General features: G+C 37.3%; 1 protein-coding gene across 7 annotated transcripts in view; it reads left to right on the top strand.

Annotated features, from left to right (window-relative positions):
* LOC131149236 (uncharacterized) overlaps positions 1 to 26,700 on the top strand; it is a 68,053-nt gene extending 41,353 nt beyond the window's left edge. For 4 of the 7 annotated variants that reach the window (XM_058099504.1, XM_058099503.1, XM_058099502.1 and 1 more), the window contains exons 5-9: positions 22,740 to 22,827; positions 22,941 to 23,776; positions 24,758 to 25,036; positions 25,112 to 25,168; positions 26,334 to 26,700. In XM_058099504.1, coding sequence (XP_057955487.1) covers positions 22,740 to 22,827; positions 22,941 to 23,776; positions 24,758 to 25,036; positions 25,112 to 25,168; positions 26,334 to 26,522 — 1,449 coding nt within the window. In that variant the 3' untranslated portion in view covers positions 26,523 to 26,700. Of the gene's footprint in view, positions 1 to 15,808; positions 15,889 to 16,296; positions 16,357 to 22,739; positions 22,828 to 22,940; positions 23,777 to 24,757; positions 25,037 to 25,111; positions 25,169 to 26,333 lie in introns of those variants that run through there. The other 3 variants (XM_058099506.1, XM_058099507.1, XM_058099505.1) reach the window with 2 other exon arrangements.
* Positions 26,701 to 27,285: the final 585 nt, after the last annotated feature.

Below are 27,285 nucleotides of genomic sequence, written 5' to 3'. Positions count from 1 at the left end.
CACTTCGATGCCGTATACAAGATCCTTAGATACCTCAAGGGATCCCTAGGAAGAGGACTTTTCTTCAAGAAATGTGAGAGCAAGGAAATAGAGATCTTTACAGATGCAGATTGGGCAGGATCAGTGGAAGATAGAAGGTCCACCATAGGATATTGTACATTCGTCTGGGGAATTCTCGTGACTTGGAGAAGCAAAAAACAGAATGTGGTGGCTCGTAGTAGTGCTGAAGCTGAATTCAGGGCAATCGCTCAAGGGATTTGTGAAGGATTGTGGTTACGAAAATTATTGGAGGAATTACGGGTACCGGTGAACCTTCCTATCAAACTCTATAGTGACAATAAGACAGCTATTAGCATCTCTCTTAATCCAATCCAACATGACAGGACTAAACATGTGGAGGTAGACAGACACTTCATCAAAGAAAAAATTGAAGAAGGTATTATATGTATGACTTATGTACCAACCAAGGAACAAACTGCAGATATTCTCACTAAAGGCTTGGGACGACAGAGTTTTGATGATCTTATTAACAAGTTGGAGATGATTAATATTTATGATCCAACTTGAGGGGGAGTGTTAAAATGTCAACCTAGAATATCTTTGTAAATAAAAAACAAATTAGGAAAGTGAGTAATTAGTGAGTAATTATGGGGGATTTGATTTCATTTAATAGGAAATTATTTCCTTGATTAGAATAGGTTATTGTATTATATATTGGATTGTACGTAAGAACAAAATTATGAAAGAAATATTTTTTCCAATGTTTTCTTCTTTCATTCACTTGACTGCATCCCAGTGTTGTCGACCCGGATTTGAAAGAAACTTGCTCACCACACTGACAGCTTGTGCCAGATCATGTCTTGTACATACCATAACATACATTAAACACCCCATTGCACTAGCATATGAGACCTTTGACATGTCACGAACATCATTATCCATATTTGGGCACTGAGCTGTGGGCAATCTAAAATGATTTCCCAACGGTGTATGATGAGGATCAACATGCACCTCAAGTATCTTTTGTGGATATTGTCGCACGTGGACGACCACCCAAAGTCCACCATTGATGTGAACTTTATTTGCAACAATTTAAGCTTCTCTTAGAAGCTAGCTTGGAAAGAGGATGACAGCTTGCAAGTCAAAGTGTCTTGGGTTTTCAAGAAGCATTTATTTCATTTTAAGTTCCTAGACTCCACTATCATAATTATTCTAGTTTCGAGGCACCTATTTCCTATGACAAACGATTTTCTAGGAACCTCATTACCTATGTTTTAAATGTTTTATTTTACTTTTGTATTTTCTTTAATCTTTTAAGAAGCCATGTTGAAATCTGCAACAAAAGCCTTTTTGGATATAAAAGATTTGATGACTAAGGCACCATTGCTACACCTCCCAGATTTCCAGAAATTATTTGAGGTTGCATGTGACGCCTCAGGTGTAAGCATTGGAGGAGTACTTAGTCAGGAGGGACACCCCATAGCCTTCTTTAGTGTGAAGTTGAATGAGGCAAAACAATGGTATTCCACCTATGGCGGGAAATTTTATGCTGTAGTACAGTCACTACGACACTGGAGACACTACCTCCTTCCTCAGGAGTTTGTCTTGTACTCGGACCACTAGGCCCTTAGGTATTTACATATTCGGAAGAAGTTAGGGCATAGACATATGAAATGGATTGACTACCTATTGCAGTACACCTTTGTACTCTAACACCGAGCTGGTGTTGAGAACAAGGCTGCTAATGCTTTGAGCTGAGTTGTAGCCACCATACAAACTCTTTAGGTGAAAGTTGTTGGCTTCAATAGCTTCCAGCAACAGTACTCTCAGTGTAAAAACTTCTGTGATATCTTTTCTAATTTGCTGCATGAAGTTCCTAGATCTTACCCAGACTTTATGATTCATGATTGGTTTATTTTTAGAGGGGCTAGACTGTGTATCCCATCCACATCTCTACGTTACTAGCTAATTTGGGAATTACATGCTGGAGGTGTTGCGGGTCACTTCGATAGAGATAAGGCCATAGCTGTGATTTAGGTTAGGTTCTACTGGCCTAGTCTGAAGAGAGATGTTGCTAGGATTGTTTCACAATGTCGTACTTGTCAGACAGCGAAGGGTAGGAAACAGAACTTAGGGTTGTATACCCCTTTACCCGTGCCACACATTCCATGGCAGGATATCAGTATGGACTTTGTGTTAGGTATCCCTAAGACTACCAGGGGAAATGATTCAATGTTTGTTGTTGTGGATAGATTTTTGAAAATATCACATTTTATTCCATGCAATAAAACACATGATGCCTACAGGATTGCCACTATATTTTTTAGGGAAGTAGTGAGACTTCATGGTCTTCTCAAAACCATTGTTTATGATAGGGATGTAAAGTTTGTGAGCCACTTCTGGAAAACCTTATGGGCATTACTTGGTACTGAGCTCAAATTTTCTAGAGCATATCACCCACAGACTGATGGGTAGATTGAAGTGGTAAACAGGAGTCTTGGGGACATATTGAGAAGTTTGGTAGGTGAGAACATCATAGCTTGGGATTTATGCCTTCCTATGACCGAGTTTGCATTCAATAGTTCAGTGAATAGGACCATATGACTTAGCCCATTTCAGGTTGTTACAGGATATAATCCTAGGAAGCCTGTAGATCTCATTCCATTACCACCTGAGTCTAGAGTGAGAAGACTAATGCATTTGCAAAACACATAGATGATTTACATTCTCAGATAAGAATGAAAATTAATTTAAGCAATGAGCATTATAAATATATTGTTGATGTACATAGTAGGTTGCAGGAATTTTCAAAAGGTGATATGGTTATGGTTCGAATTCGCCTTGAAGGGATTCCTTTAGGAAAGGTAAGAAAGTTTCATGCCAAAGAGATGGGACCAGTCAAAGTTCTCATGAAAATAAGTTCTAATGCTTACATGTTAGATAATCCTGATGATTTTGGTATAAGCAATGTAATTAATGTTGAAAATCTTATGCCTTTTCGGGAAGCTAATTCTTTTGCAGAACCTAGCCCTACTAACTCTGCAGATGAACCTACTCCATTCATAACTCCAATTGCACCAGAAAAGCCAAATTTACCTTTGCTACCACCATTAGTCCCACCAAAGAAACTTGAGCAAATTGAAGACATTCTGGATGTTAAAACAACAAACACACGAGTTGGAACGTACCACAAAATTCTGGTCAAATGGAAAGGGAAGCCGCTATTTGAAAGCAGTTGGATTCTTTAAGATGATGTCCTTCGTCTCAACCTAGAGCTGTATACCAGAGTATTTTTGACATAATTCTCCGGAGGAGAATTCTTTTTCGGTTGAGTATCTTTCGTAGATATTATGACACGTGGACGACCACCCGAAGTCCACCATTGATGTGAACTTTATTTGCAACAATTGAAGCTTCTCTTAGAAGCTAGCTTGGAAAGAGGGTGACAACTTGCAAGTCAAAGAGTCTTGGGGTTTCAAGAAGCATTTATTTCATTTTAAGTTACAAGACTCCGCTATCATAATTATTAGTTCCTAGGCACCTATTTCCTTTGACAAACTATTTCCTAGGAACCTCATTACCTATGTTTTAAATGTTTTATTTTACTTTTGTATTTTCTTTAATCTTTTAAGAAGCCATGTGCAAGTCATGTGCATGTAAGACTATAAATATGCCATCACTTGTATTGTAAAAGGCATCTTGCATTATCAATTAAAAAAGAAGCTTTTGCTTGAACTTGTGAATCTTGTTACTCTCATTGTGAGTGAGTAGTGTTAGGCTACGTTCCGTCTCCCTAAAGATTGGGGGAGAAGGGGGGGGGGGGGTGAGAGACCACGACAACATCAATGTCATCATCAACATTACACACCCACACCTCTTTCATAGCTCACAGCCACAACCACCTCAAACTTCATTCTTGTTTCAAGATTCCTAAGGATCAACAAGCTTGTTTGTGGTGCAATCAAGTACTCGTGTGTCTTGGTGTTTGACATTCTAAACCTTTTGGTAAGCTTATTTCAATTCTTTGTTTGTGACCATCTCAAGCAGTCCCTAAAAGTACCTTGTAATCCTGGAAACTCTACTCGAAGCCTTGATTGAAAACCTTGTTCATTCTCTTTGAATCCTCCTAGATTTTCAACATGAACATGCTTGCTAGTACCATGCTTAGGGATATTTGATCTATACGCTAGGACTTGTGATTTTAAAGTGAACTTGATTACTTGAATGAAATGATCAACTAAGGGCTTTGAACGAAATCATATACGTTTTCAAAATTTCAACAACTTGCGATCCTTAAAATATGTTTGTGATGTTCATGCTTAGTTAATTCAATTCTTCTCATAGATTGTGATATTGTGTGTGCTACAAAAAGGGTCAACCATAGGACTAGGGCTACTTAGAACTATCCTACATCAGTGTATACATCGGTTTTGCATTACCCATGTTAAACCTCTCCAACACCCTCTTAACATAGCTACCCTGAGATAAACACAATCTCCCTGCATCTCTGTCCCTGCGAATCTCCATCCTAAGAATCTTCTTAGCCACACCCAAATCCTTCATGTCAAACTCTTTGCTCAACAGAGTTTTCAATTGATTAACCTCATTATACTTTTCACAGCAATTAACATGTCATCAACATAAAGTAACATAAAAATAAGTGAATCATCATCAAGACTCTTTACATACACACAACAATTATACTCACACCTCTTCTAGCCAATCCGAATTATGTAGGAGTCAAAATGTTTGTACTACTGCCTCGGAGACTGTTTCAGCCCGTAAAGTGACTTCCTTAGTTTACAAACCAAGTGCTCCTATCCAGGTTGACTAAACCCTTCTGGTTGTATTATGTAAATCAGCTCCTCCAAATCACCGTGGAGAAGCGCTGTCTTAACATCTGCTCTAAATGCATATCGAAATGCGCCACCAATCCCAACACTATCCTGATGGAAGTGTGTCTGACCACAGGGGAGATGATCTCATCATAATCACTTCCTTTTTTTTGTGAGTAATCCTTTGCTACTAACCAAGCCTTAAACTTCTCTTCTTCTTTTTCTGATATCGCTTCTTTTTTTCTATACACCCTTTTGCATCCTATTGTTCTCTTCCCTTCTGGAAGCTCCATCGACTCCCTCGTCTGGTTCTTATGAAAAGACTCCATCTCTTTCACCATAACACTCATCCATCTACTTTTCTATTGGCTGTGCATCGCCTCTTGAAAAGTAGCAGGATCCTTGCTACTAGTGATAAGTGCAAAAGACACTAGATTATCAAAATCATACCTGGGCGGTGGCCTTGTAGTGCGTCTGGGAGCTATGCTGTGATCCTGCTGGTCTCACGAGTTAGAACTCCTTACATTCTAAATAATGTCATCTCTGCCCTGAGTCTCTAACTCCACCTGCACCACATGCTCATTGCTGTTGCAAATTTTTTGGCACCTGTATATCTTCTTCTTCCTCTTAAGTACATTGCACCATGACTTTTTCATCAAAAATCACGTCTCTACTAATCATCACCTTGTTTGCCTTTGGATCTCACAACTTGAACCCTTTCACACCTTTTTGATACCCTAGAAAAATGCAGTCTAAAATTTGCATCAAGCTTTGATCTTTCCTCACTAGAAATGTGCACATAAGCTGGACATCCAAACACTCTCAAGCCAGAGTAGTCTACCGCACTGCCTGTCCGCACCTTTGTAACTTTCCCATCTAGTGATGCCCTTGGTGATCGGTTAATCAAGAAAGATGCCATACTCACTGCCTCTACATAGAAGTTCTTTGCAAGTCCTGCATTTAACCTGAGACATCGAGCTCTTTCAGCTATAGTTCGATTCATCCTTTCTGCCACGCCATTCTGTTGTGGTGCCTTGCATACTGTGAAATGTCTCCTTATGTCATGCTGCTGGCACAATTCCATGAATCTTGAACCAGCGTACTCAGTTCCATTTTTTGATCTGAGACATTTAATCTTCCTCTTGGTCTGGTTTTCCACCTCAACTTTCCACAATTTAAACTTGGCAAATGTTTCTGACTTGTGCCGCATGAAGTACACTCAAACCTTTGGTGAATAATCATCGATAAAACTCACAAAGTACATATGTCCACCCCGTGATGCTACCCGCAGTGGCCTCCAAACATCTGAATGAATATCGTTGAGAATCCCCTCCATTTTGTGAGTGGCTGTTTTGAACTGCACCCTATTCTGTTTTTCAAGAACATAATACCTGTAGAAATTTAGCCTGCACATTTTGACACCCTTTAAAAGATTTCTCTTATGAAGTTCCATCATCCCATGCTCACCTGTGTGCCCTAACCACATATGCCACAAGATAGTATTATCTGACTCGGACTCTGCAGCTGCAACTTCACTTACAACTGGGGTACCTAGCAGTGCATAGATATTTCCTGCTAATTTTTGTCCCTTCATCACTGTTAAGACGTCTTTACACACCTTCATTACCCCACTTTCAGACTTGTAACTAAACCCGTTACAATCTAAAGTACCAATTGAAATCAAATTCTTCTGTAGATCCGGTATATGCCTAACATCACATAATATTCTCACAACACCATTAAACATTTTAATTCTGATGTTTTCTATTCCAACAATTTTGCATGAAGCATCATTTACCATTAGAACAGAACCAAAATTTACTGATCTATAAGTGCTGAACCAATCTTTATTTGGTGTCATATGATAAGAGCACGTTGAATCTAGGATCCAAGAATCCGTGAGGCGATCTGAACCCGATGAAACGGAAAGTATATCACCATCACCGCTCTCTGAGTCTCCTTCCACTACATTCGCTGATTTTGATGAACCCTCTTGATTTTATGCATTCCCTTTCTTTCTCTTTGGACACTCCGATTTTATGTGCCCCTTTTTCCCGCACTTAAAACATCGTATGTCCTTATTCCTGGGTTGGAATTGAGATTTATTATTATTCGATTCACTCCGAAACTTGCTTCTCCCACGTTTTTGGTTACCTTTCACCACAAGCCCTTCACCTTGTGAAATCTCATCGCTGGCTTTCTTCCTTTGATGAAAGCCTAACAGAGCGTTTCTGACCTCCTCCAAATTCAGGGTTTCTTTTCCCCAAGGTAGAGTTGTAACCTGATTTTCATACGTATAAGACGCATGTAGGGCATTCAGTAGCATGAACGCCTTGTCTTCCTCCTCAAACTTCACATTAACCCACATCAAATCACTGATAATCCGATTGAATACATTGATGTGTTGGTTTAAATCCGAACCCTCTACCATCTTAGGCCAATACAATTTCTGCTTAAGATACAATTTGTTCGTCAAAGATTTGGACATATATTGGCTTTTCAGTTTCTGCCAAACAATCGCCGGAGATTCCTCATCCATGATGTGATACAACACGTCATCAACCAGACAAAGCCTGATAGCCGCCACCACCTTTGCTTCCGACTCCTTCTAACTTGGTTCGTTCATGCCTTTCAGTTGACTTTCATATAATGCCTTCACCATACCCTGCTACACTAACATATCCTTAACCCTCCTCTATCATAGTCTGAAATTTCCCAATTTGTCAAACTTGACAACATCAAACTTTGCAGAAGAATTCCTAGAAGCCATTGTAACCCATTGCTCTATACCAATTTGTTGTGCAAATCAATGCGCAGCGAAAACAAACAAACCGTTCAGCTCATACAATGCAACAACCAACAATGAATAATACAGAAACACAATCACACATAATATATGAAAGTAATAAAACAATAACACAAACGATTTACGTGGTTCGACAATGCCTACGTCCATGGGAACAAATGACTATAATTTTACTATCTTGTGTCAAAGAATATTGTTACAATATACAACATTGTATATATAAATATTAACCCTCTTCAATCCCCCGAAGGTTTTCCCCCCGAAATCCCAACCTGTGCAACTTCTCAATTCAAAATTTGAAAAACAACGTTGAGTAACCGAGCAAAACCATCGACGGTTTCAGACATATCGTCGACAGTTTACTCTTGAGACCAAACCATAGATTTTGCTATCGAAGGTCTCTGCCAAACCGTCGACGGTTTTCTCTTGAGCCTGACTCCGTCAATGCAACTCTACAAAACCGTCGACGGTTTCCTCTGCAAACTAGCTTCTCTGTTTTCTCACCATGTTTTCTTTGTACATGTGTTCCACTCAATATATAAGCGACATATTACAACACCTTGTCTCAAGGCAATACATTTTGGGCTTGCCTCGTCTCAATGGGAGCTTTGATTGAATTCTTTTAAAAGATGGGCAACAAGCAAGAGTTTGCCTTAGGCAACGCTCTTCTCCTTCAAGGTAGAGCCACTACCTGGAATGATAAGAAGGAAAAAAAATATGTATGATCCTATTGTCATGGGCAAAACACTTCATGCCGTGTGATGGGCTGATGCATGGTTTTAAATCACGGTAGAGGCTAGCGTAACGTAATGGTAACAGGTGTAACGGAAAGCAGGAGTAGTGGATGTTACATAACAGGAAGCGGGTGTAGCGACAGTGAATTTTTTTGAAGCATGTAAAACTTTGTGCGTATTAGCGTACTTGCGTGTTTTAAGCTTTTAGCCCTTCTTAGGAAGAGTTTTAGTGTGTTTTGGATCCTTTAGTTCAACTAAGTTATTTGGTAAGGGCAACATGTTTACATTTTTTTTAAACCACCATTGATAGAAAAATTACGTGTGTGTGTATTTATACTTCTCATTGTTCTTATTTGTGATAAATTGTTATGTGTGCTAAATTAATTAATAAAAAAAAAATACATTGTACATTCCATTAAGCTATTAGACATAGAAGACATACGAATAATACAAATATAAAAAAGCTGGAAAAGAAAGAAAATTGAAGTTGAAAAATATAGAACATAAATATCACATTACTAATATCATCAAAATAAAAATATTTTCATAACAAGTTAATATTTTTAAATTGTTAATTAATGCATCCCTTGTGAGTATTTAAAGAAATAGTAAATTTTGTATCATTGTCATCCTCATTATGATCTTTCCCCCTCTCGCCACATGGTATGTTGAGACTGATTTATGAAAGAGGGAAAAAGTGAGAAGAAAAAGTAAAAACTAAAATAAATTTTGTGGTGTAACAGTCCTGTAGCGGTCCGTAACGGCAGTTACAGCTGTGATTTTTTTTCGCACTGGTTTCACGGTGTGTAACGGTATCGGTAACCCAAAAGACCGTTACGTAACGGTGTTACATAACGGTTGTGACCTATATTTAAACCCATCAGCCACTGATGGGCCCTACAATTTAATTGCAGCACACAAGCTTAACAAGTCAGCTTAAATTACCGAGACTCATGATATGAATGCATCACAACTAATACAAATTACACAAATGCAGTAAGCAAGCATGAAAGTAAACATGAGAGTCAAGTGGTAATAAGTAAAGGAACTCAATTCATCTCATTACAACTCCGTTGGCAATATTTCTGGCAAGGGATGCAAGTAGGCTAAACACATTTACAAAAGTTAGTTATATTGATGAACACTCACCCTCTACTAAAGAGCTTTCATTATAATCTCATGCTAACACTAGGAAACATCTATATGACTAAGGGGTTTTTTTTTTTTTGGTAAAAGAGGGCGGCACCTCCTTTATTTGTTTTATTAATAACTCTCACTTATGACGGAGGAATACCGTGGGAACAAAAGGACACTTGGAGCTTACATAATAACCAAATAAAAAACACCCCAAACATCAAACCAGACAAAAGAAGAAAACAAACCTATACCAATACCGAAAGGAAACCAACTAAACATACCTCATATAAGCCGTACCTATCTTATCCAATCTATATAAACCTTTGATAACCCTAGGAAGTTGACTACTATTTATAAACAAACTATTCCTCCCCATCACACCTTGTCGAGCCAACGCATCTGCCACTTTATTCCCTTCTCTATAGAAATGATTTATAGAAAAATCTACTCCCTCCAATACACTAATAAGCTGCTCCCAAAAATCCCACAAATACCATACAGAGCATTTATTGGATCTTATCCAATTTACTACAATATTCGAATCAGATTCAATGTCAATACTGGTATGGCCCAATTGTTTGCAAAACTTTATTCCTTCCATCACTGCTCTTAATTCAGCTCCATTATTAGAACAAGAATCAAAATATTTTGAAAAACGAAAAATAAAAGAACCTGTACAGTCTCTAAGGATGCCACCACCACCCTCCGGCCTTGGGTTCCCCAAGATGTTCCCATCCAAATTTAGTTTCAACCTCCCCCTGCCTTGCCTCGGTTTTAGCCATCTCACAACTTGTATAGCTTTATTCTTTTTATTCACAATCTGCACCTCCAGATTTTGCAAAATCCGAACATCAGCATCATTTAAATGAGCCATAACTGTCATGTTCTTACTCAAAACCCCCACCCAATTCTTAATGGAAAGCCACACATTTGTACTACTCTCCAATTTCCCTTCCATTCTAGTCACATATCTCCTTTTTCACAACCTCCAAACTACTAAATAAGGAATCAAACCCATCAATGTTCCCAATTGAGAGTATCTGAAAGCCTTATTAAATTATATTTGGACTCGTTTCTTTCCAACTTTGGTGCCTAAGGAACGGTATACCTACCTCCACCGAAACCTTCCTCCATACATCAGCTGCAAGATCTCCTTTATTCACAACATGCTCCTCATCCTCTGATTGCCTCATCTCACAACAATCACATGTCGAATCAAGTGATACCCCCACCCTTCTCACCTTTTCATCAACGCTTAAGCACTCAAAAGCAGTCTTCCACATACAGATAACAATTTTTTTCGATAACCATTTGTTCCAAACCCATTTTGCCCAATCAAACTTTGGAGCTCTAAGCTTGATAGCATCCCATGCCGACTTTGTATTAAAGCAACCATTCTTTTTTGGGAGCTATTGCAGGATGTGCGAAGAGTTTCTAAGTTTCCCAACTCTTTCCATCACTTCTTCCGCTTTATTAAAACCCAGAATCCTTTGCAAATTTTCCACATCTAACACATTATTAATAACCAAATCTTTTAATCTGATATGTGAATGTGCACCATTTGGAAATTCTGAAAACAAAGGTCCCGAATCCAGAAACTTATCATACCACAATTTTACATCTCATTTTCTAACCTTCCACTTAGATTTACTTAACAACTCAGGCATACACTGCAGAATTTTCCTCCAAAAAGTAGAATCCGATCCATGTGGCTTGCAAAGAGCAATATGTCATCCTTTAACATTTTTAGCTTTAAAAAATCTAGCCCATAAAGAATTTTGTGTTAATAACTGCCAACCAAATGCACTTCCCTTTTTCCAAGGCATTCATTTACCCAAATAATAAACCCTATAGTAGTTTTATGTGATGGTTACCCACCCAATGTCCACAATACAAGCGGCAAGAAAGAGTAAGGCCTGTTGAACAAGCATGACTCATGACTTTCTCCCTCACTTGCCCAGTCAACGTCTTCGTACACTTCAGCGAAGAGTACTTAAACTTTATCCACGAATGGATGCATGTCTTTCACTAAAATCTCGACTTCCTCATCTCAAAGGTCCTTCCACTTCACTAAGAACTCATGTTGTAGTTGCCTCGATTATTTGAAGTCTCTTTGTTTGCAAAGATCTCTTCAATTTCTAGTTTATCAGGTTGCGAGGTCTTCAGTGATGCTTTATTTGACAAATTTCAAGTTGTACCTTCACTACCAATGTTGAATGGCTTGAGACAGCTAACATAAAACGCAAGATACACCTTCTTCAAAGCCAAAAGATTGACCGAGGCCTTCCCAACTTTGGCCAAGATGGGACTAGTCCTTTATATTCATGAATTAGTCTCCTATCTCAACCTCATAGCTACCTGCACTATTTAGATGGTGTTTAAGAAGTATCAAGACTCCCGCATTGAAGCACAACAATCTTCTCCTTTAATTGCCCACTGCTTCATCTGCTTGTTAACTTTCTTCAAATTGGCTTGGTAATATCCACTTTTTGTTCCCATTATTTGATGGAAAAATGTATGCTCTCAGACTCTTTCCTCTGCATAGTTCATCCACTGTGCAAGGTAATAGCAGCCACTAGCTTGTAACAAACTTAAAAGGACTTTTGTTGGTTGCTAAACTCTTTTAAGCGTTGATACAAAAATTGAGCCACACTTGCACCCAGTTCTTCTCCCTTGTGGAGACGAAATGTGTAAGACTCCTTGTTCATTGATTCTTTCCATCTAGATGTCAATCTTTGGGTGGTAGCTCAAGGAGATGTCAAGCTGCGAACTGAGGACTGTAAAAAGTTTCAACCATAAGTTTCCTATAAGTTTCATGTCCCAGTTACTAATGGAGTCTTGGAAAACACCCTAAAACTTCACGATATGCTTAAAAACAGCTATAGTGTCTTTTCTTTAGTGTTAGAATAAAAGTATCGTACTTTAAAAACCTGTTAATATTCTGTATCCACATGTAGATCTTATGTCCCTGAATCTAGGCAAGGACTTAAATTTCAGTTAAAATGTCAAAATTTTGAAATTCGAGGGGTCTCGAAACGAAATTGAGATACAAATTTAATTTTGCAGAAATTTGACTGAAATTTCGAGATTTCAGTAAATTTTGAACGAAATTTCAAAAATTTTGAAAATTTCAGTTGTTCTCCCACAATTTTTTGGAAATCTTGGGAAAAAAGAAAGAAAAGAAAATTGGAGGTGGGGGATTTTAGTGCATCTCTCGGCCTTTGTTTTGTTTTTTCCACATGATTTGTTGGTCCTTTTTGTACAACTCGTGAATATACAGTGGAGACTGGAGAGATTTGAGTCAAATCTCTGTTCAGTAATTCATATACTAGATGAGTCATGACCAAGAAAAAAGAGATCTTGCAGAGATGCTCTGGAGATGCAAGCCAACTATTCCACAAATTCATTAAGAGGCTGAATACGCTATTGGCTACCAATGAAAATGTCTACACAATAATGCAAACAAAAGGAAAATTTTTTCTATAAAAGCATGCATTAGGATATTGCCTCAAGGTCCTTGGAAAAAGGGCATCTTCTTCCATCTTCCAGGTTTCAGGTGCCTCCTACCTCCACCTTCAAACTCCGAAAAACCCTAGCCTTCGACTCCCCTCTAGTGCTCCAACCCTTCGACCCTCTCCTTCTAGTCTTCGGCTTCACCCTCCACCTCCATCTCTCATGTCGCAGCCAGCAGCAATGCCTCCTCCCATTGCTGCAATCTCCCTCTTGCAGAGCTGTGAACACGACCAAGCAGTCAAGTCCACGTTTAAGTTATTTTTTTTTATTTACTTAAAATCTTCCTCCTCCCCAATATATTTACGAGATTGCCCCTCCTTAAATCCCTATTCTCTATTAACCTCTCCCATTTACTCCCTTAATCCTAGATTGCTAGGAAATAGTATATATTAAGTTTAGTAACTGAATAAAAATTAAAGTAATTTACTATTTATTAGCTTATTATAGTATAAATTATTTCATTTTTTTGAATAATTTAATTTCCAAAATTTATTACTTAATAGTAATTTTGTAAATTATAATTAATTTTGTAATTTTAATTTAATAATTTAATATTTCTCTTAGTTATTAATTTATCTTGATTTAGCATCTAAATAATTTTCTTTTAAAATTGTAGAGTAACATCTAAATAATTTTATTTTAAAATTTTAGAGTAATTGAACACCTAGTCATTATAGTCTAGTAATTAAATAAATTAAAAGCTTATTATAGTTTAAATTATTTCATTTATTTGAATAATTTAATTCCCATAATTTATTAGTAATTTTAAAAGTTATCATTAAATTTTGTAAATTTAATTTAATATTTTAATGTTTGTCTTATTTATTAATTTTATATTGATGAAACATCTTAAAATATTTTCTTTTAAAATTGTTGACTAATTTAACACCTAATTATGGATTCATTGTAACCTTGTAGGAAAGTAAATTTATTTGCAAAAATGTCTGAAGGGAGAAAACAAGATCCAACATGGGAACATGAGTACCCGATGCCCAATGTAAAGAATGGATTTATTTGGAAATACTGCGGAATACAAATGAAGATTAAAAATGCACTTAGCAAATTAGGACCCTCAACATAATATAAAATTCTGCGACAGAGTACCTCTAGAAGTTAAACAGGAAATGAAAATTGTTTTAGAAAGAAAAACAACAACTAAGGCAAAGAAAGTAGAAAGAATGGAGGAAATAAAAAATGAATTGCGTGGGGACTTAATGCAACCACAGGAAATTGATGAAGAGGATGACGCTGATGATATTGCATACCCGTATGACATTTCTCCCTATGAGAGGTCTACATATCGTCGAACATTCTATGCTTCAAAACATACGGAATGAGAAAGAGACCAATCTTGTAGGTTTGCTTGTAGCCAACGAGGATGTAGTTCTAGGGCTGGTGGTAGTAGTGGAAGGTGACCTCCGATGAGGCGATCTCAAAGTGTGAGAGAACCAGAAATAGAGTCATATATTTCGAAGCCTTGTCAATATTACAAGTCATACATAGCAAAACAAAAAAACTTGAAAAATTTATTCGAAGGAGGTAAAATATAATGAATAAGTTGATTTCAAACTTTTTTTTATATATGATAATGTTCCCCTTGAGAAAGCAAAATCACCTCATTTTAAAAACATGGTGTTGGATTGCCAAGCAGCTGGAACTGGAGTTGATCCACCGATACCTTATGAAATTAGAAAAAAATACCTTAATTTAGAGGTAAAAGAAGTGGAAGGTGACATAAAAGAAATGAAGAAAAAGTAGGCCATGTATGGCTGCACTGTAATGTATGATGGATGGATAGGCCCTACAAAATTATCCATCATAAAATTCATGGTTTACTTAAAAGGGAGCTTAATTTTTCTAATGTCAGTAGATTCTTCTGACAAAACAAAAGACCATGAACACATATATTCCCTATTAAAACATGTTGTGCAAGAGGTAGGAAAGCAACATGTTGTCCAGGTGGTGATCAATAGTGGCAGCTTCTACAAGAAAGCGAGTGTAAAATTAATGAAAAAATTCAACTTTTATTGGACTCTTTGCGTTGCCCATTGTATTGAGCTCATTTTTGAGAAAATCGGAAAAATAGAGGCAATAAGCACAGTGATCTTGCAAGGGAGATAGATCACTAATTTAATATATAACCATGAATGGTTGCTTGCTAAAATGAGGGAGCATTGTCAAGGGGATATTATGTGTTCAGGGGCCACACGATTTGCTACAAACTATGTTGCCATTGATAAAAAAAAAAAGGGCTGAGCATGCTCTTAGTCAAACTAAATTGGGTAGAGAAATTGAAAGCACAATTCTTAACCATCAATTTTGGGATAGAGTGGCAAAAGTTTGTAACATTTATGAGCTTATATATCAAGTTTGAAGCAATAAGGGTGATGAAAGAGGCCATTGAAGTAGGTGCGAGAGGTGCAAGATGGGTTCTCAAAGTAATCAATGACCAGTGGGAGAGAACCCTTGAACATCCTTATCATGCAGCAGATATAAAATATTTATAAATTTCAAGAAATTCGTATATCAAATTACTTATTACATATTTATATTTTACTTTAATTGATTGACAACTTATTTTTTAAATCCAAAATGTCAATACAAAGGTGTTGGGGAAAATTCTTATTTGTTTGATACAGTGCATAAAGTTTTTAACACCCTTGAGCCACATTCCTTTGGCTTGGATCAAATTGCAAATTTGCTATATTTTCAAAATAAAAATTATATGAAAGAAGTCTTAATCCATGTTTAATTATTTAATAACAAGTTTTTTTTGTTTTTAGATTTTTTTTTTTATTTAGATGTGCAAAAAGAAGCTTCAGAAAAGCAATTGCTAAAGCATCTAGGGCAACCATGACACATGGTAAGTATTTATATATAAATGTACAATACAAAGTTTACTAACTTATGTTCTTAAAATGTCTTGCAGAGCTGATTGGTGGATGATATATGGATTAAGTGCTCCAATCCTAAGGAAGTAAGCATTGTGCATCTTGTCACAAACTGTATCTTCATGAGCTTGTAAACGAAATTGGAGCACATTTGCACTCATTCATGAAGCAAAGAAATAGACTAGCCTACACCAGACTTCAGCAACTTGTTTTTGTTATTAGAACATGAAGCTTCAATAAGAGACATGGAAGTCGAAATGGACAAAGTAGCTGAACAAGATCCCTTGGACCTTCTTGACATATTAGTTGAATTGGGTGACAAGGATGGGTATCCACTTTTCTAGTGGATTAGACCATCCCATCTTGATGAATGAGACGGAAGTCCCTATCCACAAATGGCCAAGCATGCACGAGATGATTTTGACATTGATATTAATCAGGTAATGATAGAAGAAGTAATATCTAGCAGCGATGATTAACTAATGAATATTGGGTCTAAATATGGAACTTCATCCGCTATGCCCTCTGATGGTGATGATGATAATGACGACAACGATTCTGGTGGTGACGGATCTAACCCCTAGTAGTAGTGGGCAAGGTGGTGATGGTGGGGACTATGGAGGAAATGAGGGATGACATGATTATAGAACAAAAGTGGAATATACACGTCCTCCCCAACTAGAAGATGAGGGTCTATAGAGAGAAACTAGTCCAGTTGATAGGTAGTACAGTCGTAGAAAGGGAAAAGGGAAGATGCATCAAGTAGAAGAGGAGACCTTTTCCCTTAGTTTGGAATTTATGAGAGTATGACTCTAATAGTTATAGTGATTATGAATTTACGCAAAACAGTTTCTCACAATCAACATATGGCCAACCATTTCTATATGCATGAGTAGACACAACAATATGAAAATTGGAAACCACATACCTATGGGTATGGACAAACAGGCCAAGAATATGGGTATGACTAGTATACAAATGCAAAATAATCCTATGGACATACACAACAAGTAGAAGCTGCAAGAAGACATCCTAATACAAGAAGATCATCTTGCCGAGTAGAAATTGCCATGAATAAGATGGCTATGGAGGAGTATTAGCAACACATGCACACCTCTACTCAATATTTTGGAAATTAAGTGACATGGAGTGATTATTGTAAACAATATTTGCCATCTTGAAATCCTAAAGATAGGGATAGGAGAGATGACTTTGAGCCACTAAGAAATTCCATGTGGTATTAGATCATTAAATGTATGATATTTATTGAAAATGTAGTTTAAAATAATAAATTTGTTCGCTTAAATCATCAAAGTAATAGCTTCAAAACTTTATAATCATTTGAATGTTCTTCACTTCATAGCTTGTTTCACGATATGTTGTTTAATACCTTACACACTAAAAAATTGTCATATACGCATTTTTTCAAATGTATTTTGATACCATATTAAGCATAATCATCTATTTTAATATTTCCTAAAGTTTTATTTTAAATTTACATCATTTACTATAAATTTCCATAGTTTCTTTAAATCGAAATTGAAATTGAAACTGAAATTGAAATTTAAGTCCTGGCCTCTAGCTAGGTTGGTAATAAAGTCAAGAGACTCCCATTTGAAAAGGTACCAAGAGTCCTACATTTTTCTTTTGCTCCACCTTGTCTTGTTAGCAGGGGAGATAGGACAAAGTATATACTCAACTATCTCATCTCGCATGTTTGGTTTGTAATATCTCTATTTCAATAATGCCAAAGCCCGATGTCATCCTAGGTGGTCTACCCACATAGTGCCATGATTGCAATAGTGTCTTTCTCATGTCTCCAACTCAAGGAATAGAGTCAAATACCATGTGCCAACAACAAGCTATCCTCTAACCAGAAGTGGCGCACTGTGCCATTTTGATTTTGATGGTGATGGAAAGTGGAAATTTTAATAGAAATTTTGTGAATTTCATGGAATTTTATGATCATGGTTTTCTCCTAACAATAAATAAGGAAAAGTGATCCAAATGAGATATAATTGCAAAACCCTGAATGCTGATAATCATATGATTTAAGTCCAATTATCCTAAATTATGCCAACTCATATGGTAAATGCAAAGATCTCCAAATGCCTCTTGCTCATACATAGTCTCTTGAACTTCCCCATCAAAATTTCAAGTTATACTTGGTTAAAAATTTTAAACACACGCTTATGCGAAAGTAATGTCCGAATACAAGTTGATCATTGAAACTCTTGAACCTCAACCTTTCAAAGTAATTTAGAGTTTCACCTTAGATCATGATGTAATGTCATGACTATCTCTTGGCTAGGGAATTATAATCACATGTTTATATTAAAGTAATATCCTAATATGAGATGATCGCTAAAACTCTTGAACCTCAATGAGGTCATGAAAATAATTTGAACTTTGTAATGTTATCCATTCCTTGGCTTGATTACTAAATGAATTCAAGTTAGTATTCTTAGAATGTAGTTTAGGAATTAAATTTGAATTTTAAATTTTATTTGTCATTTTCTTAATTTTAATTGATTAATTTTATCTATAAAATTCCCAAAAGTTCTATTCCTTAATGCGGCTTACACTTCACCTTGTAAGTATTTTTTGTGTTTTAGTTTCCTTTTTTTGGACTTTTCTGAAATTTTGATAGGGGATGTCTCGCTCTCCTCTTTGTAAGTTCTTCTCTTTCTAATAAAATCACTTCTTTTGATATTAAAAAAAAAAAAAAATGCCTTGCCTTATGCCTTTTCTTTTCAAAATATTGCTCATCCGTGTCATTTGCATTAGTAGTTGTTTTTATGGAGGTATTGCAAAGTCTTCTTAAGGGCTTTGGTATTGGCTTACTAACATAACTACAATGCAAAACGTGTTTGAGTAGATGTCAATGCAAATGTAAGACTTACAAATGTAGTTGCATAGTGTACCTTTTCTAGGATCTTCTTTTCCCTCATTAGACTCTGGGCATTGGTCAAGAGTTCTAAGACCGATGGAGTGGCTTTTTTTCTTTTCCAATGGAGAATCGATGGGCTTTGACTTGTGATTTAAGGCCTTTCAAGGACTTTCCTTGGGTTTCATAAGACAATCCTAGCGGTCTATTGGGGTGGTTTCTCGAGATATTAACTCCTAGGTCCTATCATATGGTCTTCCTAATGTTGGAATTAGTCAACTCCATGTCAGTTTTTGCCATTTAAATGTCTTTGACATAAAAAGAAAGGATGAGGAATTGAAAATTTTAGTGTCCTTGACAAAAACAAAGTTGTCCTACCTTACTATTACATACCATAGTTTTAAATGGTGGTTGCGGCAATTGCATGAAAAATGTTATTTGAAGGTTTGCGCCCAATCATGGACCTAATGATGTCGAACAAAGCACAAATCCTGCACTTTGCAACACCATTATGCTGTGGCATTCTTGGAATTATTAATTTGTGTCTCTTTTTCATATTATCTAAATAAGCTAGTTCAATAGGCAACTATTACCATGGTTAGTCTCAAGAGCCTTTAGGCTCTCTTGTTGATTTTCAATCTCTATTGAAAAATGTGTAAAGCAATTCAATGCTTCTAACCATGTGAAGACATCATCTATAAAGGTAAGAAAAATATAAGGTTGGTGGCACCATGGTAAGTTTGCTTATTCATGGGCTGCATTTATTAGAATGGGCTAGCTCTTAGGGACTTAGTGCCCTAATGATCCTACCAAAAGGTTTTCTTATGGCTTTCCTTGCCATGTGGTGCCTACTCACTTGCAAGCTTTGTCTAGTGAGAGACCTTAAGATGCATTTGCCTGCCAAACTAACCATCCTATCTTGCCCTATATGCCCAATTCTGCCATGTCATTTCATGTAATTGGTGACGTCATTTTCATTCACCGTTGACATGAACATAGAAAGATAAAGGCATGATGACTATTGTCAAACCCTTGATTACCTTGACATTGCTTAGGCACACGGTGTTGTCAACTCATGTGCTAAGGCAATAGCACTAGATGGCCTGCCATATGTTATCTTTACATTTGCTGAATTGATGATCTATGTTTCTAAGGAGGCAGCACATAGATGCTAAGTTGCTTACTCGACAAGTTGAGATGGTCAAAGATGGACATGGTTAGGGCCATGGTTTTTGACAAGGTTGCTACTGTGGGTGGTTTTGGCTGACATGGCTGGACAGTTTACTTGGGTATAGTTCAAGTGCCTCTTTGACATATGATGCTTGCTTGTGTGTGGGATAAGTCATGGTTAAGAGGAAAAAATGCATGGCACAAGGTGCTGACCCATAGGCTATGTGCAATGTCAATGTCAGTGTCAAATGCTGCAGTGTTGACATGTTGACCAGGCAGGGCGGTTACTTGACGGTTTTGTTGTAGGGGCTTACATGCAAGCTGTCTAAACTTTAAAGGGACAACTTGTGGGTTGACATATGGCATTGTTTCTATTAAAGCTTGATATACACTGTTTGTCACAGCCTAATAGCTTAAGCTTTTAGGTAAAGTGGTAGTCTAACATGGTACCAGAGTTGGTTACTAAGAGGTCCTTGATTCTAGTCTTGTTGCGTGCATTTATTGTGTGATGTTTAAAAATTACTGCATTCCCTATAATGGGTGTTATTTCTCGTTTGTTTATCTTTCCATGTGTTGTTGGGCTGCACGTGCAGGGGAGTGTTAAAGATAGATATACATTGTTGGCCCTCAACCTAATAGCTTAAGCTTTTAGGTGAAGTGCTATCTAATAGTTTCTAGCCACTAAATTGTTGACATAGTTGGTTATGCCTTGGTGGCAAATTCTTGTTGTGTCCAACACTAACTAGGCAATGGAGTTGTCAACTACAAACCCTAGACAGATGTGGGTGGCATGGGACACTAGAGGGAATTCGTGCATTGTTTTCCCGCACATCTAATGAGTGTGTAATCCTTGTCTTTGGATAAGAATAAGGTTATGAGGTGCTGCTGTTTTAAATTGTTGCCTTTTGTATGTCATTTGTTGCTTGTGAATAGCATACTTCTTTACACTAGCAGGATTAACCAACTAGTTCAGATTGTGAGACATTGGCTTAACCAAGTGAGACTTGGTGGAGACATGCTATATGAACTTAGACCTTGTAATAGCTTGTAACATGGAAACTTGTTATTAGACTGCACCACATACTCCTGCCCATCCAATGTGGGATTGAGTTATTCCATACCAATGTACAAACCAAACATGGGAATGGGTATCACTATTCTCATTCTCATGAACCAAAGATGACTTTAGGCTTTTGGATCTTGAAGTGATCTTGTTATGGTTGTGGATTGTCGGTGGGAATTTGTGATGATGTTATATGTAACTTTGAACTCCACAAGGCTCAAACTGATTCTTGAAATTTATTTTCTTGTAGAATTTATAAACATTTTCTTGTTTTCTCATTCTTATGTTGTTGATTGCGCAACAATTACTTGAAATTTAAGATTTGATGCTAGGAGTAAAATTCTATTTGAGGCATCCATGGTCTGGACAAGGATCCTTGTCTAACATAGTATCAAATTCTTTTGGTTTTCTATAGGTCTTAGGTCCAAACCTTGCTGCCTCTGTTTGTCTTTTTCCCTAATATTATTTTATTATTTTCTATTGTTTGCCTCTCCTTGTGCAACAAGTTGTCTTTTCTCCTTAGGGATGAGGGTTGTGTTAGCTTGACATACATTGCTGGTCTATTTCCTAAGAGCTTAACTCTTTGAATCCTATTTTTTTTACATGAAATAAAAAAGCCTACCATAGCCTAGTTGTTTGCCCATTCCATGGGGTGTCCTGCATTTTTGGTTCAGATTTGGTACAACTTGATTATCTGGTAGGCTACACCTACTCCATTAATTTGCCTCTGGGCCTGGTTATCCGATGTTCTACAAACACACACAAACAAACATGTTGTCTATTGCTTCCCTTACTGAATCACCCTTGGCTTGTATGGTGAAACCCATTTAAGTGCCACGTGCTCTGGATCCCACTGATACAAAGACTGGTTTGGTGCAACAGAATTTAGTTCACAAAAAAAGGGTAAAAGAGGATTTACTTCTCCTTATTAGTCTTTCTTTCACCACTCCCCCTTGTCTTGGTGGTAATGGAAAAGTTTGAACATAATCATGCGACGTATTTGGATAACTGTCTTTCACAAGGCTTGGGTTGTTGCACTATTTATTATCGACTCATCCTTTATTCAATGCATTGAGGAATAAACAATCGAATCTAACAAGTTGCATAAATGTTCTTATCTGCTATGTCTTGACTTGTGCTTCTCCTGGATGAAATGTTGGTATGCTATGTGCCTGTGCAACCATGCTGGACTGAGATTTGTGTGATGCTGATTGGCGTAATTGTCAAAATTTGAACTCAATAGGATGACAGGACATTTCAAGTCCAAATCCTTGAAACAAATCTTTACTATAAACATTTAGGTTGTTGCAGTTGTATGCAAGGTCCAGGCTGCTGCTGGCCCAAAAGCCTTTGGGCCTGACAAGCTAGCCCAAGATGCTTAAGACACATTGTTGGGTAATAACCAACGTGGGACAGGGAACTAGGGTATCACTACGTCCATTTCCTTTAAGAGTCTTCTTCTCATACTAGTTGACAAAGTCCATGAGTTGTTCTCTAAAACATAGAAGTTGTCTTGGTAATGGTAAATGCTTCATATTTTACCATATTGTATACCTGATTTTTGCCCATAGTACTAAACTGCTACCTTTTATCCTCATTTCATTCTTAGTTGTCATCCTTAAATCTTATAATTTTCATTGACCATGTTTTAGCTTGACATTTGATGTTTTTAAAAATAATCAAAGACTTTTCTGTTTATGTAGTATCTTGATGGAGTGTTGCAAGGAACTGGTGATGGGGCTTTTCAAGGAACAAATGGTCTTTCAAATACTTGTGAAGATTTCCTTTTGGGTAAGCTTTTAAGATAGTTTGCCTAGTTTTATGATCATTTTTACCAATCAGATTGCTGATTCTTTTCTTTCTACGCCCTCACTTTTCCCTCGCATTTTCCTCTTATTATCTAGATGCTGAAACTTCTGATAGGGTCAACAGTTTAGATTACAGTCCATATGAAGAATCTTGCTTGGGAAACTTGGGTTCAAGAGGCCACTTCCCAGCTTTCAAAAGGGGAGAATGTGGTGCTGAAGCTTCAGAATTGTCTATGGGTAATATTCCTTGGCTTGAATCCACATGCAGTCAGAATTTGCCTCTGCTTGACAAGAAGGCAATTCATGAGCTTAATGAGAATTTTAGGAACAAGTTTGATCAGGAATCATCAGTTACAGAAAAACAGTGGCTGAAGTACCATTCAACATTTGGATTAGGGAATCTTGGTGAGTTGGACAATGGCATGAGCCTTTTGGAATCTGGTTCAACTTCTGCTGAAAATGAAGGAAAAACATTCTTCTCATGTAGTAATGAGTTCTCCAGAAGACCATCCAGCCTCTTTACAGGTGTGTCTAGTAGCAATGATTTGCCAATAGATCTACATATGAAAAGGGAGAGACTTGCTTGCTGTGATTCTCTTAAAAACTCATCTTCTGATGTTAGAAAAGTTGAATATGGTGCCTTAGATTCAGGGGGAAAAGGTGTACTTACACAAAAGAGATTGCGTAAGCCTACGCGGAGGTACATTGAAGAATCTTTGGAGCAGAAAGGTAGATATAAAAAATGTGGAAGGTCTTATAAATGCTCAGGGGATAAGTTTCTCCGTGTTAGATTTCGTAAGCAGCATTGCCCAAAGGGATCTGGGGAAACACCATTGGTCTGTCAGAATGAATCTTTTACAGGAGGTTGCATTCAGGTTCCTTTTGGTCCACCAGTGGAGAAAGGGAGCCCAAAGCGACATTCATCATTTCTGGTAAGGAAAATGGATTGCATTATGTTTTTTTCATACGCATGCATATGTGCTTTATTCCTTTGAGCCTGAAGATCCAATATCTGTCCATTGATATAGATGGTTCAGTGGGATTCACTTACCCTATGTCTGAGAGCTTTGAGTTTGGACTTTGGATTTGGATTTTTGTGAGTTTTGACAAAATGTAGAAAAAAAGATACTTGATTACTGTCCCAATCCACACAAATCCAAATATAGGTCTGAAAAGTGGTGCTCCCTAACACAAGCTAGTTTTTTGGATCACTTGGTAGTTTTGAGTTGCCTGACATAATACTCTGAATGGCCTTTTGGCGATTGATGGTTCTGTTCCAAGTGATGGTGAAAAATTGATCAAATTGTTGAAACTTATGATAAATTTTAAATACTTTCTGGAGATTTTTATTGTTTTTTAGCGTGGCATGGGGGGTCAGTATACTGGTAGAGAAGCTTGATTCCCTCCAATGGTGAATATTCTCTAGAGATGTTCCCGAACCCATGGTCTGGTTCCAATGCAAGCAGGTATATGAAGTTTAAGAAAAGGAGATTGAAAAGGAAGATCAAATTTAGGACATGATGATATCTTTTTAATCTAAGGCATTTCTTGGGAAGCATGACTACCAAATTGTCGAACAGAACTGCTTGTATTCAATAGTAAAAAAGTTGAACTTGCAGGCAGACAGCTGTTTCTTGCTGGGCAATGCTGATTTCTAGAGATTCTTTTTCAGCCAGTGTTGTTTTCATGCTCTTGTTGGCATTATGTCTTGTAGTTTGGTGTTGTCTAGAGTACAGATTGGTTATTTTCATAATTTAAAACATCTGTTTTCTTTGTCATTAAAGTTGCTTAACCACTCTTCTTGATTTCCAATGTGGTCTCACGGTACGGTTTTTAATTTGTTTTTTAGCTATCCAATGTATTTGCCAGTCATTATGCTTCGTTGCTCAATGTGGAACATTTAATATTTGCAGGGTCATGAACATGAGAATTGTGAGGACAGAATCTTAGATGAAATTTCTGATATGGAGAATTTTTGTGCCGAGTCAGAAGATGAGAGATCTGATGATGAAAGTATCACAAAGATTAACACTAAAAAGGATGGCCGAAGGAGAAAGCACCATAGGTTGTGGACACTTTCTGAGGTGATGAAATTGATTGAAGGTGTTTCTCAATACGGAGTTGGGAGATGGACTGAAATAAAGAGGCTGCTGTTCTCCTCATCTGCACATCGCACATCTGTTGATCTTAAGGTAGTTCACTGTTTTATTATATGAACCTTTTCCTTCTTTAGTTCATGAAATTCTTTATCCTTCCCGTGCTTTCAGGACAAATGGCGAAATCTTCTAAGGGCTAGTTGTACGAAGTTGCAGAGCAAGAGAGAGGTTAGCTTGTTTTGCTATTGAAACTATAAACAAATTTTTATGCCGAAATCTGAAACTTGAACAGTTTATGGATTCATGTGTTCAGTTTGAGCTGACCTTGGTTAAATATGATTTGCTTAATCGCTGGAACATTGATGTCTGTATATTTAGTGTGCAATTTATGTAAACCTGCATGGGTTTTTGGAAAAGAGAATGTCTTGAGATTAGGCTCAATTATGCATAAAGGCATGTTGTTTGTCTTTGCTCGTGTGCATATGAATTGAAGAAATCAAGAATCAGTGACCAACACATCCTAACCAAAAGCTGGCCTCTATTTTTTTCTAAATTGTGTGTTTGGTTTGGTATTTTCATTTTTTTTTAAGTACGTTAATCTAGAAAGAGAAGTATCATAAGATGGAAGTATCAAAATATTCTGAGTAGGCAAATAAAGTAGATTATTTTAAGTGGAAAATTAGTACTGCAACAGCTCAGGTTTTATTCCAACAATTTATATATTGGGTACATGGATGTTTTTTTCTACTGACTTCAGGCCTTGGCTGTTCTTTCTGCTGAGTCAAATTTTATTTAATCTTTTTAACTGTATCTTATGTTCATCTGCCAACCTTCACGCCAAGTAGCGTTCTGCACCTCATTGAAGTCAGTTCTCAACAGTACCTGGCTGGTCTTTGTTCTGAGGACATAAATGAAAGCAAATTTTACCTGGGAATTTAACGCAAGTCTGTGAAGATAAACAATGATAGTTTTGGTAAAATCGTTGCAATTATTAATGGAAAGTAATCTCTGTTAAAGCAAAACGAAGAGGTGTAGACAAAAAAATTAAATCTAGTCATGAACTGGTAATGATAAAAGCAGTGCAACCATGAATCAATCCAACATGGATATAAACACAAGTTGAATGTCCAGTATTTTTCCTGTGTCCTTCATTCACTTGTCCCACAAACCCTGAGTGTGTTTTATCATTTAATGGGTGGTCGACTACTGGTCTTCTAATAACGACAACAATCAAAATTGAAATGACTTGAAGGGGTGCCACTTCTATTGTTCTGTTCATTACAATTCTGCACTCAAAAGCCATTTTACCAATCTTGTTAGGAGAGTTGATTGCCTGTTAATTTGCTGATACCATAAACAAGAAGATAATATTCTGAGAGAATGGCTGCCGCAGGTTGAGCAGGGAAGAAAGCATCCATCGCATCATATTCCACAGCCTGTTCTCCACCGCGTGAGGGAGCTGGCTGTCATCTATCCATACCCAAGAGAGCGGAGATCCAAGGTGTCTTGCACTGCCCCTGTTCCGTCAGCTGCCCCCTCCACTGCCAATTTGGTGCCGTTGTCAGCTGCCGTCAGAGTGTAGCATACAGCATAAATTAGTAGCCATAGGTACTACATGGACCTCCCCAAGTTTTAAATTCAATGTTTGGCTTTACCTCTTGTGCCAGGGGAAAAGAGAATGCTGGTGTACAGACATTATTGGTATTCCTGAATCTTTTAAATTGCAGTTGGTTGAATGTCCGGTAAGTGGTTGAGTGTAATGTATTGTGCCATCTTGCATGTCATTCTTCTCCCCTATCCCGTGCTTTGCAAATTAGAAATTTGCATTTCTACCTTTGTTTGGTGGATATCGAGCACTTTTCTTGGTAGGGCTCAGGCAGGGGAAGGGGAAAAAAAAAAAAAAGAAAGACCCTAACGCTTGCAGTCTTGCAATTAGTTTTAGTTTGTCCGTCTAATTTCCTAAATAGAAAGAAATCAGCGATTTTGCGTCGCATAATTCTTGCAGGTGAAGGGTTGGGACGTTGCTTCCTTAATTTGCGTTTAAGAATCAGTACAGTAGCCAGGGTGGGGGCACACATGGATTTCCATTTTTATATGAATCTGTAACTTTGAATTTATGGAAGTTGCATTGTTGTGCTTGGTTTGGCTTAGTGCAATTGAAGAGGATGAGAATGAAATGTCAAACGGAATATGGTGCGACTGAATTGAGGCAAACGCGCATCATGTTTTATGAACACCAGAGTTTGGATCTGAGCAAAATTGTTTCGTAAATTGTGAGGGTATGATTAAGCCTGCCATCCCTATTTGACAGTAAATTTGTAGTGGCTTTTTGAATGCTTGAAGTA

The sequence above is a fragment of the Malania oleifera genome, chromosome 2 (genome assembly GCF_029873635.1).
Source record: "Malania oleifera isolate guangnan ecotype guangnan chromosome 2, ASM2987363v1, whole genome shotgun sequence".
NCBI classification, from domain to species: Eukaryota; Viridiplantae; Streptophyta; class Magnoliopsida; order Santalales; family Ximeniaceae; genus Malania; species Malania oleifera.
The sequence above is the reverse complement of the archived record's forward strand: the minus strand, read 5'-3'. Positions and strand labels throughout refer to the sequence as shown.